Genomic DNA, 14,439 nt, shown 5'->3' with positions numbered 1-14,439 from the left:
AATTTCACCTCAATTAAGAAAATAAACATTTACACCTTGGCAGCAGCTTTCCACCTGGTGTCCACCCCCAGCCTCTCTCCTCCAGGACTCCCCTGAGCCCTCCCATCCCCACTTAGAGGCCACACCAACTGAGCGCTTGGTCCTCACTCCGACTGCTCCCGGCCTGCCTGTTTCTGTGGGTCATCCTCCTCCCTCCAGGACTGGCTAAAATCCCAGTATCCTCCCTCTGTCCTCAGCGCCGGGATTTGACCATTCCCCACCATACCACCGCCACCCTAAACCGCCCATGTGATTCTGGATGATTCCAAAGCTTCTGTGTTGTTCACGCTCCTCCCTCAGAGGGGGCTTCCCAGCATAAACATGCAGCTCATCTCCCTGCTCTGCTCTGGACACAGTGGCCTCCTGACCTCTCCCTTCAACACAAAATCTCACGTGGGCCCTGAGTCACCTCACCTGCCACCCCCATAGACAACCCCAGATACCCCAGCACCCTGACTTCTTACCCACCTCTCCTCAGTCACATTTCAATAATATCCCCACTTCCAAGGACCCTTCCCCTGACCACAGCCATACTCAAGGCCATGCCCTACCCTTGTCATCTTCCTTAACTCCATACTCCCCAACTCAGCATTGCTGCCTACCCCACCTTTCTCTCATCACCCCCATGTCTTCACTCACTCCCCACTTTGCCAACTCCTCCTCTGTCATGCAACACTGAGTCTGTGCCCAGCCAGCTGAATGTTCTAGAGAAAAACACCCCACCACATAGAAGATGCCTGTTTAATCCAGGACCACAGATCCTACGGGCACGCCACAGCAGGCAGAGGGTGAGCCACACGGCCACTGAATGTTGATCCTCCTCAAAATGGCCTTTTGTACTTCCTTCCTCTCCAATCTCCTGTGTATTCTCCAACACCCCTTGGCTAATGATCTGGCCTTGCCCTTCATGAGGAAAACAGCAACAGTCAAACATAACACTCTCATCAACCACTTTGTGCCTAGAGTCCTATCAGCTTTCACTACAGGTCTCTGCTCCCTCTCGAGGGACAACTCTGGGCCCTGCTGCCAGTCACTGTGCTTATCTATCCAAGACTTCATTAAACCTGGGTGGCCTCGATGCTGTCTGTGCTCTAGGTTCAAGAGTCTTCTATACATTCAATTTAACGCCTTCCTTTTCCTTAAACTGCTGGACCTGAATCTGAGGTGTTTGGATAGCTATTCCATCAGTTTGGAATGTCCTTCCTCCAGATTTTTGTGGATGCGACTCCTTTCATATTCAGGTGTCAACTGAAACATTACCTTCTCCGGCTGCGCTCGACCGGGTAGCCATCACACACCACTGTCACGCTGTTTGTTTCCATCACAGCACTGCTTTGTCTTAGACACAGCCACTTGCTCCTATCTCTTCCCTCACTGGGATGCACACACATGAGCAAAGGCCTGGTCTGGTTTATTCCTACTAAGCTCACACAGGGCACTTAGGACACTGCCGTGGGGGTAGAGTAAGGCACCATGCCTGTGCTGGAGTCAAGAGGTGGGCAGCCCACTGCAGGCTCTTCACTTGCGACCTCTGTTCCTCAGAGACATCAGCACAACCGTGCTGCCATGCTCCCCAGGAAAGCACTTCAGATCAGTATTAGAAGGCCCAGTCTGTCCCAGTCCCTACCCTGATTCCAGCTCACTGCTGTTCATCTCTGGGCCATCAAACTACTCTTGATAGCCGGGACTGACTGGTCATCCTGGGAAGATGGTGGAGCAGGAAGCACACCCCACCCAGACAAGTGCCCTGGCAGAATTTTTCAGCTGTGAGTATTTTGGAACTCTGGATTCTGCTGAAGGTTACTGATGCCCAAGGGAAGGTTTGGACAGTAAATTATAGTTAATTTTGGTCAATATCAAGTGTAAGTATTAGCTACAATAGTGGCAACCACCCACCTCCACCTCCCAGCCACATGGCAAGCAAATGTACACGTTTGTAGGAACAGCCAATACCAAGCATGCAGGAACTAGAGTGGGGAAAAAAGACCCTGTTCTCCAAATATCAAGGACTGTGCTCTGATTGCTGATTGCTACTTCTGATCAGGAGTACAAAAATGCAGCACCCACTGGCTACTTCTGATCAGAGGTATAAAGAGGCAGCACCCACCGTTTTCACCTGTTTCAGATCCCTCCCCACTAACTAACATGACTTCCAGGGGATTTAAAGACCTAGCACCCTTTCCCGCCTCCTGAATTTTTTTTCAACTCTTACCTATTTGGGAACCAGACATTAAAGACTGGGACATTGAAAAAACACAGACACATATACAGGGGAAATTAGAAAGCATGCCCAAAGGTATATTCATAAAGGACAGAAGACACTGTTTATACCTCAGGCTGACCCTCAGCACAAAGATAGCCTACAATATTAAAAAATATAAATAAATAAAAATAACAGAAATCAGCATTGCCAGGAAAAGGAGGAGAATCTGATTTCCAGAATTTCCACATTATTACACTCAAATGTCCAGTGTTCAACAACAACAACAACAAAAAATCACAAGGCATACAAGGAAAGGGGAAATGGCCCTTTCAGAGGAAAATAATAATTCAACAGGATATGTCCTTGAAAGACTTAATGATAGATACATTAGACTTTAAAACATGGCCTTAAAGATGCTCAAAGGATGAATGGAAGAGGTGTAGAAAGCCAAGAAAATAATGCGTAAACAAATTGGAAATATCAATTCAGAGGGAGAAAGTCTAGGAAGAAACTGAAAGAAATTCTGTAACTGAAAAGTACAATAACTGAAAGATTGACAGAGGGATTCAAATACAGATTTGAGCAGGCAGAAGAAAGTATCAGTGAACTTAAAGATAGGAGGCCAAAGAGTCTGAGGAATGGAATGAAAATGAAATTTTGAAGAAAAGTGAACAGACCCTAAGGGACCTGTGAGATATCAACAAGCAGACTAACGTATGTATGTGTAGGAGTTCCAGGAGAAAGAGGAAGAGGAGGAGGAGGAGGCACGAGGAACAGAGGGGATATTTGAAGAAATAATGACTGAAAGCTTCCCAAATTTGTTGAGTGATATGAATACAGCCACGTGTCACTTAACAATGAATTTACATTCTGAGAAATGGTGATCTTGTCGTCGTATGAACATCATAGAGTTATAACTACACAAATCTGCATGGAATAAGACTACTCTAAACCTAGGCAATATGCTTTAACCTACTGCCACCACCACTGTATAGGCAGTCCATCATTGACCAAGATGTCATTAAGTGACACATGACTATATAACATCCAAGAAATGCAATGAATCCCAAGTAAATGAACTCAAAGAGACTCACACCAAGATACAGTAAAATTGGCTTTCAAAAGATAAAGAACAAATCTTAAAAGCAGTGAGACAGGAGAAACTAGTCACATACAAGACAATCCTCGATAAAATTATCAGCAGATTTCTCATCAGAAACTTTGGAGATCAGAAGACGGAACCAATAAAGTTTTCAAAGAAAAAAATGTCAGCCAAGAATCTTATATTCAGCAAAACTGCCCTCCAGTGTGATGGAGAACTCAAGACATTCTCAGATAAAAAAAGCTGAGGGAGTTTGTAACCACAAAGACTGCCTTATAAGAAATGCTCAAGGGAGGTCTGCAAGGTGAAATGAAAGGACACTTGACAGTAACTTGAAGCTTGTGGAGAAGTAAAGAACTCAATAAAGGTAAATACAGAAGCAATTATAAGCACTGGTATTACTGAAACAATGGTTTGGTTTTTTGTTTGGTTTTCTATATAATTTAAGAGACTAAGGGTCTCCCTGGTGGCGCAAGGGGTTAAGACACAAACTATGAAGCTGTCTGCAGTCACTGCAGCATGAATTCAATCCCCAGCCAGAGAGCTACCCACATGGTGCAGCAGACCTCTCCTGACTCACCCGCTGCTCCCCTCATCAGTGTATTTCAGTAAGTCTGCCTGTTCTGTTCCCCACTTTGTCTCTGGTGAATCTTCTTACTCCCCACACCTCTGGCCTTTACCCCAGTTCTTGTATGCATAAATAAATAAATCTTTGTTTAAAAAAGAGACTAATATATTTGTAATATATATTAATGTAAAAGCTACTATTACTCTAACATTGGATTGTAGTCCTAAATCTTGTTTTCTACACAATTAAGATTACTAATGAATTTAAAAGAATTATTAATTTATGTTTTGGGTGCATACAATATATGAAGGTATAATTTTTTTTTAAAAGCGATGGTATGTTACTTTTTTTTTTAATATTTATTTATTTATTTTTACAAGCACTGGGTAGAGTCAGAAGTGGGGGAGGGTGAGAGAATTCACCAGAGCCAGAGGGGGGAGCAGAGCAGGCAGAAGGACCGAAGTACACTGCTGAGGGGAGCAGCGGGCGACAGGAGAGGTCTGCGCGCCATGTGGGACCCTCCTCCGGTGGCCGGGGAGCAGCCGGGGATCGAACCGGAGCTGCAGAGGCTGCGGGCAGCTTCACAACCCAGCACTCAATAGCTGCGCCACCGGGGAGGCCCATGAAGGTATAATTTTGATATCAACAACCGGCAGGAGAGAAGGTAGAGCTGTGAAAGAAGAATCTTTGCATATTATTGAAATTAAGCTACTATAAATTCAAATTAGAATATATAATTTAAGGATGTTAAATGAAATTCCCACATGATGACCACAATGAAAACAGCTATAGAATATGCACAAAGGGAAATGAAGAAGGAATATAAGCATTGCCAAAATCAGCTAAATCCAGCAGACAGAAATGCATGAAATGAGGGACAAAAAGGTATAGCACATATAGAAAATAAATAGCACCGTGACAGAAATAAGTCCTTTCTTAGAGTTAATTACATTAAATGTAAATGTATTAACTTCTCCAAAAGACAGAGAATAGAAGAATGGATAAAAACATATAACCCTACTATATGCTATCCTCAAGAGACTGACTAGAGATCCAAAAGATATCATACGGTTACAATTTATTTTTTTTTTAAAGATTTATTTATTTGTTTATACAAGCACTGGGTACAGTCAGAAGCGTGGGAGGGTGAGAGAATTCACCAGAGCCAGAGCGGGGAGCAGAACAGGCAGAAGGACCGAAGTACACTGCTGAGGGGAGCAGCAGGCGACAGAGGAGGTCTGTGCGCCATGTGGGACCCTCCTCTGGTGGCCGGGGAGCAGCTGGGAATCGAACCAGCACTGCAGAGGCTGCGGGCAGCTTTGCAACCCAGCGCTCAACCGCTGCGCCACCGGGGAGGCCCCACGGTTACAATTTAAAGGATAGAAAAATACATTCCACACAAATAGTAACCCAAAGAAAGCATATAACAATAGTATATTATTGGTTATACTAATATCAGGCAAAATAGACTTGAAATAAAAGAAATTACAAGATACAAAGGATATGATATATGTAAAGGCTCAATGAAGCAAGAAGATAATAACAATTATAACATTTACACACCAAATGACAGGTCATTAAACTATATGAAGCTGGGGCTCCTGGTGGCGCAAGGGGTCAAGACGCAGCCTATGAAGCTATCCGTAGCCACTGCAGCACAATTTTGATCCCTGGTCAGGGAGATACCCACATGGCACAGTAAATCTCTCCTGACTCGCCTGCTGCTCCCCTCACCAATGTATTTCGGTCAATCTGCCTGTTCTGTTCCCCACTCTCTCTGGTGAATCCTCTCACCCCCCCCCCCACAACTCTGGCCTGTACCCCAGTTCTTGTATGCATAAATAAATCTTTTTAAAAAATAAAATAAACTATAAGAAGCAAAAACTGACAATTGAAGGGAGAAGCAGACATTTCTAGACTTTATACCCTACTCACAACATGGACAGAACAACCAGATGAAAAATAAGTGAGGACTTAGAAGACCTAAACAACACAATAAGTAATTAGATCTAACAGAGATACATAGAACACTCCATTGAACAGCAACAACATATAATTTCTCTTAAAGCACATGGGACATTTTCTAGGATAGATCATATGTCAAGCCACAAGTTAAGTCCCAGTAGATTAAAAAAAAGAATCACATAAAGTATCTTCTTTGACCACAACAGGATGAAGTTAGAAACCAATAACAATAAAAAATCTGGAAAATTCACAAAATTGTGGAAGCTAAACAACCAATGTATCTAAGAGAAACCACAAGGGATTAGAAAATGCTCAGAGACAAATAGAAATGAAAACACAACGTACAAACTTATAGGACACAGTGAGAGCAGTGCTAAAGGGGAAATTTATAACTATAAATACCGTCATCCAAAAACAAGAAAGAGCTCAAACGAACAACCTAACTTTACAATTTAAGAAACTAGAAAAAGAACAAACTAAACCCAAAGCTAGCAAAAGGAAGGAGATAAGATTAGGGCAGAGATCAATGAAATAGAAAAGAAAAAATAAAAATCAATGAACCAAAAATTGCTTTTTAAAAAAATAACAAGAAAATTGATGGACTGAGTAAAAAAGGAGAGACGACTCAGATTATCAAAATCAAAATGAAAGGAGAGACGTAACTATCAATTCTATAGAAAGGAAAAGGTGGCTGAGAATACTATAGAAATAAAAAGGACAATGCAAGTGTATTATGAATAATTGTATAACCTAGAGGAAATGGACAAATTCCTAGAAACACAAATCTTATCAAAACTAAACCTACCAAGATTAAATGACAAAAAAAAAAAAAGACGATATGAATAGATGGACAACTAAGGAGATTAAATCAGTAATCAAAATTCTCCAAACAAAGAAATGTTCTGGATGTGACTGCTTCACTGGTGAATTCTACTAAACCATTTTCAGAACTATCGACAATATAAATCCTTCTTAAACTTTTCCAAGAAATCAGAGGAGATAACATCCTAAATTATTCTATAAACCAATATAACCCTGATACCAAAGTCAGATGAGAACAGTACAGATCAAGATCCTTTATGAACACTGATGCAAAATCCTCAACAAAATACTAGCAAACAGGTTCTCCCTGGTGGCACAAGGGGTTAAGCACCACATGATGAAGCAATTCATAGCCTCTGAACATGAGTTTGAGCCCCGGCCAGCCATGGAGCTACCCATATGGCACAGAAGACCTCTCCTGACTCACCTACTGCTCCCCTCAGCAGTGTATTTCAGTCTGTCTGCCTGTTCTGCTCCCCACTCTGTCTCTGGTGAATCCTCTCACTCCCCATACCTCTGACCTGTACCCCAGTTCTTGTATGCATGAATAAATAAAATCTTTTAAAAAAATAAATAAATAAAAATAAATAACCTCGGAGAGGGCAAATCCTTTAAAAAAAAAAAAAATACTAGGAAACAGAAGTCAGCAGCATGTTAAAAGGATGATATGCCAAGACCAAGGGGAATGCAAAGCTGTTGAAACATATAAGGATGGATCAATGTAATATGCTACCTAAAAAAGGCAAGGGAAAACACCACATGACCATCTCAATTGATGCAGAAAAAAACATTTAACAAAATTCAACATCCTTTCATGATTAAAAAAAAAAACCCAAGAAGCTAGGAATATAAGGACACTACCTTAATATAAAAAAAGCCATATATGGGGCCTCCCCGGTGGCGCAGCGGTTGAGCGCTGGGTTGCGAAGCTGCCCGCAGCCTCTGTGGCGCCGGTTCGATCCCCGGCTGTTCCCCGGCCACCGGAGGAGGGTCCCACATGGCGCACAGACCTCTCCTGCCGCCCGCTGCTCCCCTCAGCAGTGTACTTCGGTCCTTCTGCTCTGCTCCCCACTCTGGCTCTGGTGAATTCTCTCACCCTCCCGCGCTTCTGACTGTACCCAGTGCATGTATAAACAAAACAAACAAACAAATAAATAAATAAATAAGTAAAACATGCCTCTACAAAAAAAAACAAAAAAACAAAAAAACAAAAAAACAAAAAAACAAAAAAAAAGCCATATATGGCAATCCCAGATCAAATAGCATACGCAAATGGTTAAAGACTGAAAAAATTTCCACTAAGATCAGGGACAACCTAGAATGCTCACTTTCACAACTTCTATTCTGCATAGTACTGAAAATTATAGCCAGAGCACAAGGCAAGAAAAAAAGAAATTAAGATATGCAAATTGGAAAGGAAGAAATAAAATTATCTGTTTGCGATATCATCTTAAATGCAGACAACTCTAAATATTCCACAAAATAACTGTTAGAATTTAAAAACAAATCTAGCAAGGTAGGAGCATGCAAGTTAACACACAAAAATCAGTGGCATTTCTATGTAGAAATAATAAACAATCTGAAGATTAAATAATTCCATTTAAAAAGGCATCAAAAAGAATAAAATACTAAGGAATTAACTCAGTCAAGGAAATGAAAGATTTGTACAATGAAAACTATAAGACACGGCTGAAGAAATTAATGGAAACATATATAAATGGAAAAACATTAAATATGTTCATGGATTGGAAAAGTTAATATTGTTAAAATGTCCCAAAATTTTGATATTATTGTTAAAATACTCAAAGTGATCTACAGATTCAATGTAATCCCTATAAAAATCCCAATGTCAGTTTCTGCAGAAATTAAAAAAAAAAATCCATACTAAAATTCAAATGGACTGTCAAGGGATTTCATGTAGTCAAAACAATCTTGAAAACGAACAGCCACAATAATTTTGAGAAAGAGAAGCAAAGCTGAAGGCATCATGCTCCCTGATTTCAAACTGTACTACAAAGTATAGTAATCAAAACAACATGGTATTTGCACAAACACGCACATAATTCAGCAGAACAGAACAGAGAATCTAGAAATAATCCACATATAAAGTCAATTAATTTATGACAAAAAAGCCAAGAATATGTACTGGGGAAAGGACAAGATGACCATACAATCCAACAATTCACTTCTGATTCTAGGCCCAAAAGAACTGGGAGCAGAAACTCAAACAGATATTTGTACTTGTTTGTCCCGTGTGCAGCATGATTCACAATAGCTAAACATGGAAGCGATCCAAGTGTCTGTCAACAGATGAATTGATAAACAAAGTATGGTCCATCCACACAGTGGGACGTCATGGAATAGAGTCCTTCCAATTCTTTTATTTGTGAAATGGAGGGGGTGCACCATCTCACAGGTGTGGAAAAAAGCGAACAGGTAAGTAAAGCACCCACTGGCAGGCTCCTGGCGCAGGCAGTTTAGCCTGAGTCTAAAGCTAGTGGCAATCCAGGAGTGAGGGGCTAGAGGATGGGGCAGTATAACCGCCCCACCCAGAATGCATCTGGGGCAGAGGCCCAGCTCACACACATGTGCAGGGAGAAGCCACCCCATGCTCCGGTCAACCCAGCAGCTTGGGGAATTCACTCTGGGATAAGCTCAGCTGAGTGAGTCTCCCTCAGCATCTGAGACCAGGGTAACCATACCTTCTATGCTGGGGAGCAGGAAGGGAAAGGTGCTGGGCCACCAAGTTCATGGGCAGAGGGAAAGGTCTCCAGCTTCTCCTTAGCCCTGAGCACGTGTTTGTGGCTGGCAGCAGCCCTCCATACCAGATGGGCAGGCACGAGAGTCCTGCTGGCTTGCAGCCCGAGCACAAAACCAGGTAATGAAAACCTGGTGGTTTCCCAAACAGTCAAACGGCATCTCCATGGATCCAAAATGCCCCTCCTTGGTATAAACCCAAGACTGAAAGTGGGAACTCAGACACTTGTCTACCCATATTCACAGCCGCATGACTTACAACAGCCAAGAGGTGGAAGCTACCCAAGTGTCCACCGAGGGATGAAGGGATAAACAAAATGTGGCCCATCCACATAAGGGAATATTATTCAAACTTTAAAAGGAAGGGAATTCTGCTACCTGCTACAACATGGATAAATAATTGAAGACATGCTGAGTGAAATAAGCCAGACACAAAAGGACAAACACTGTGTGATTCCAATTATGAGGCCCCTGGAGACAAGAAGTGGATCGTGGTTGCCAGGGCCTGGGGGAGGGGATGGGAGTTAGTGTCTAACAGGGACAGAGTTTCAGTTTTACAAGATGAAAAGAGGTGTTGATGGTTGCAGTGTGAATGAACTTAATGTCACCATACTACATTAAAAATGGTTAAAATGGTAATTTGTATGTTATATATATTTTAACACCATAGGAAAAAGTTTTTTTTAAGTCCCTGCTATCCCAGGAAGAGGGGCTATCAGCCCAACCCACTCCTCAGCAGCCCCCTGCCAGCCACCTTGCCACAAGGGACCCTGCTGAAACTAGGCCCAATTCCTACATTCCTCCCCACCAAGGTGCTTCTATCCTGAATTACAGCAATTTCTGGAAAGTCATCCCTGCCTTGAAGCCTTCCAGGGTTGAACATTATTCCTGTTCTGAGTTTGCCACCTATCTTTCAGGCACATCCTCCAGTCCTGGCTAAGCTGAGCTGCTAGGATTAGCCCCAAAGGCCACTCACATCCAGATATCAGGGCAGGGGAAGCCTATTACTGGAAGGGCCTGGGACCAGATACAGAGGGAGCTGCTGTCCCCCACCAGATTGCCTTGCTTCCAGCAGCCCTCGCATGGACACCTGACCAGGTCTGCCCATATGTACCCAAATCCCCATACCTAGTGGTGAGAAGTGGCCCAGGCCTACCCTGTGTCCTGCTGGACAGAGCTGTGGGGACCCTCACCGCAGCAATGGCCTCCTGTCCAGCTACGGTCAGAAAGAGTAGCTATTAGGAAGAAATTCTGACCACAGCATAACACAGTGCCCCCATCAATGTGAGGGTGGTCCCTGGATGCCCACTGGGACCACACCAGGAATGGGAAGCCACAGCTGCACCCCACAGTGGCACAGAACATAAAGAGGCCAGGCAGGCTTCAGCCAAGAAGCAGAGAGACTGGGTGGGCATTTCCAGAGGCCCTAAGGGGAAAGCTGAGCAGTAGATCTCCTGCTTTTGACACCCCAGGAGCAGGGCAGGAGGCCTAAAAAGGGGCACAAAGATTGGGTATAAAGGACTGGTCAGATTTGAAGTACCATGTCCCCCAAGACAGTTCAAGTTCTCAAAGTCTCAGTTTCCCTAGTTGTAAAATGGGGACAATATCTTGCCTGCTCCATGGGACTGTCAGACAGCTGAGGCATGATGGTGATGTCATGGGCAGTTCTGAAAAACCAGGAGCGCAGCCGGTGCCAGGGAGTGCCGGGCTCTGTTCAAGAGCCAATGGAGAGGGAAAAGGCCCCTGGATCAGCCAATGGGCTGGGGAAGGGAGTGCCCATGGGAGGGGAGAAGACACTGGAGGCCAGACACACCAAAGAAGACCTTCTTTCACCTGTCAGGCTGGAGGGAGGCCCTGTGTCCAAAAAAGTCAGCCATAAGCAGTGTGGCCAGAAAGGTGAAGGACAGGCCTATCCCCACCCCCGGCAGAGTATAAGTGCTGACTGCCCTTTCTCACCAACCTCTCCCTGATACCACCAGCTTTGCTAAAGAAGTGGAAATACAGGTCTGCAGAAGAGGTGGGGGAGAAACTGCGGTGAGCCCCACCAGCTAGCTAGAGCAGCGTGCGGGTCTGGTGGTGACGCTGCACCATGCAGTGGCCTGCTCAGGGGCCAGGGGAGGCCACCTCTGCCCTGCCTGACCTCCAGGAAAGGCTGCCATTGCCTCCCTCTGAGACAATCAAGCTCCTGGTGTGGCCTCTCCTCACCACACTGCACTGGCCAGCAGATTCCCCAGAGTGGGGCTGCTAGAGACCCCTTGGTCAGGAAGTGGGGGAAGGGGGAGCTGAGAACTTGGTCCTATTTTAGGGGTGTCCAGAAGATGCATATCTCAAACCCATATCCCCACCCTCTCAGGGGGCATGAACCACTCGGTGGTGTGTTAGGTTCGTTCTGAGTGGTTCAGACTTAGAAATGCCAGGTAGTATGTCCAATATCCCCCTGCAGCGCCTTGGGGACAGCTGCTGAGAGGGGCCATCCTCCACCCTGGGAAGCTTGAGCAAGGGGTCCTTTAGAAGTTGTGCCTGCCCCACCCACACGCTGGGGGAGGGGAAACTAGAGCTCAGAAGCAGCCTGCTGGGGCTTCCCTCCTCCTGCCAAGCCCAGGACTAGCAGCCCTCCGACGGAGAGGAAGCACCCTGGCCACTGCAACGCCCTAAAAATCACACCAGAGCAGCGGCCACCCAAGAACAAAGTCCAGTGGATGCCTGTAAGAAGACAGGGTGCAGCTGGGCTCCGTGCCTGTTCTGAGTCCTACCTGCCCTCCCCGCACCCCCCACCCCGCCCCCATCTGAACTGGCCACACCTGCCCCAGAGCTGCGGGAAGGGGGAGGGGAGTCCTCTCCCTCAGGGTCCACGTGTGGGTGGCAGGGGCTCTCTTCCCTGCTATGGCGGGCGTGGTGCAGGAGGATAGCTCCAGGCTGGGGACCCATGACGTCACCTCCAGGTGGTGGCGAGCCAGGTGGACCCCCACACTCATGCACAGAGCCTGCAGGCCAGTGTCTGTAGCCGGCAGGAACTCTGTGGTTCTCTCCCTGCAGCCAGAGGCTCTGCGCGATTTCCTCTTTTTTTTTTTTTGCGGAGTCCGAGGTTTCGCAACGCGGCGGTGGTCCGCGGGTGACAGCGACACACGCAGCCCGGCGGGGGAGGGGACAGCGCAACAGAGACGCAGGCCAGGGGCTTGGGAGGCGCCCTCCAGTGCGGCCCTTGCCCAGGGGCGACGTTCGGGTCCCTACAGGTGCACTCCGGCTGGGCCTGCGCCCCACCCGAGCAGGGACCCAGCTGTGTGGCCCGAGTCCCTCAGCCACGCAGGCGCCGCCGCACCCCTCCCCATCCCCGAGGTTGGCGGCCAGGCCGGCACCCACCCAGAAGGGCATCCACCCTGGGCGCACGCACCGGCCCCAACCGACCCGGGCCACGTCCAGCCTAGTCCCACACCCACACGAGCCGGCACCTATGCAGGGCGCACCCAGCCCGCACCTGCACCCACCCCAGCCTGCACCCATCCGGGCCGCACCCCAGACTGAACCCACCCGGGGCCAGCACCTACCCGGGGCGCCGCAGTCGGCGCAGCGAGCGTTCCCCGGCCGCTGCAGCAGCTCCAGCACAGCCCGCCGCCGCTCCTTGGCCATGGCCGCGATGCGCCCGCTGGCGATGCCGGGGCCGCGAGCGTCAGCCCCGCCGCACTAGGGCCCCGCGCGAGCCGCCCGCCGCCGCCGCCGCCCCTGCGCCATCCTCGGCGGCCTCAGCCCGCGCGCCGGTTCCGCATTCCTGCTGCCCGGCCCGGCTCCGCCGTCGCCGCGCGTGTCGCCGCCGCGGCCGCCAAGCGTGTGCCGGCGCGGGGCCCGGGGCGCACGGCGCGCTCTGGCCGAGGCGGCCCGCGGGCGGCCCCCAGCGGCGCGGGCGGGCGGGCGGGCAGCCTCCTTCGGCGCCGGCCTCGGCACCCGCCCTGTCAGCGCACCCCAGGGACCCGCCCGGGGAGGTGTCGGCGCCGCCCACCCACAAACACCCCTATCCCCAGCGCAACTTCCCGCCTGCCCCAGCGCAATACCACCAACCACACCGGCAGGTGCTTGACCTAGACAAACACTGGCAGCCTGGGTGGGTCGTCTGTGCAGCAGCGGGGCTGGGAACCACCCCTGAACACCTACTGTGTGCCGGGCAGAGGGTCACACCAAGTGGGCACTCTGGTGATGTTGAAGGAAGGGGTACTGCCCAGCCCTGGAGGCAGGGGTCTCAAGCAGTCCCTACCCTGGAGGGGACAGCCTGCAGGTGACAAGCCCCAGAGTCTGTAGGTTCTAACAGCATAGGGGTCCCCACCCTCCATGTGAGGATAAGACAGGGCTTTGGGTAAAGCCTTCCCACATCAGGAGGCCAGGAATCCCAGCATGAGGTGACATGGGGAGAGAAGGTGACAGGTAACAAAAATGTTGTGCCTTCCTCCTCAGCTCCTGCAATTTTCAAACTCTCTATTTCTTCTCAAATTATGAATGCAACAAATCCATCCTGCTAACCAACGAAAACTGTGCCTCCCAGCCTTATCGCGCCCTGCCCCAGGCAATTCTGAGCCAACCACTATAAAGGTCTTAGTATCCTTCCAGAATCATCCAAGGCTGTTAGAATACAAAGGGAGTCCCTATCCCTTCAGTTCCACCACTGGGGATTTTGATTGGCTGTTTTCACTTAATAAATTTTACATACATTCCAAGTCAACACACATAGCTCAACCTCTTTCATAAAGGTTGTGTTTAGTCACACCATAACGTATTCACCCAGTCACCAACTGGGGCCCATTAAGGGTGGTTTTGGTCAGTTAAAATGGTGGATCCCAACCCTTGAACATAACCAACATCTTTGCAAGTTTCAGGTGGACTCATATCCAGAACTGGCATCTCAGGGGCAGGGCAATTGAAAGGTCAATGTACCCTGCCACCTTGCCCTCCATCCAGGCGGCACTGACACTGTTCCCACCAAGTGCCTGCTTCCCT

The 14,439-nt window shown here is 47.6% G+C and overlaps 1 protein-coding gene across 1 annotated transcript in view; it reads right to left on the bottom strand.

Moving 5' to 3' along the window:
• The window catches only part of ADAP1 (ArfGAP with dual PH domains 1), a gene marked incomplete at both ends in the record, with an annotated part of 45,785 nt that extends 32,702 nt beyond the window's left edge, over window positions 1–13,083 (bottom strand). The window contains one exon of the mRNA XM_084250871.1: window positions 13,002–13,083. Coding sequence (XP_084106997.1) covers window positions 13,002–13,083 — 82 coding nt within the window. The remainder of the gene's footprint in view (window positions 1–13,001) is intronic.
• Between the last annotated feature and the right edge of the window lie 1,356 nt (window positions 13,084–14,439).

Source organism: Talpa europaea (genome assembly GCF_964194135.1).
Source record: "Talpa europaea genome assembly, chromosome: 12".
NCBI classification, from domain to species: domain Eukaryota; kingdom Metazoa; phylum Chordata; class Mammalia; order Eulipotyphla; family Talpidae; genus Talpa; species Talpa europaea.
The sequence above is the reverse complement of the archived record's forward strand: the minus strand, read 5'-3'. Positions and strand labels throughout refer to the sequence as shown.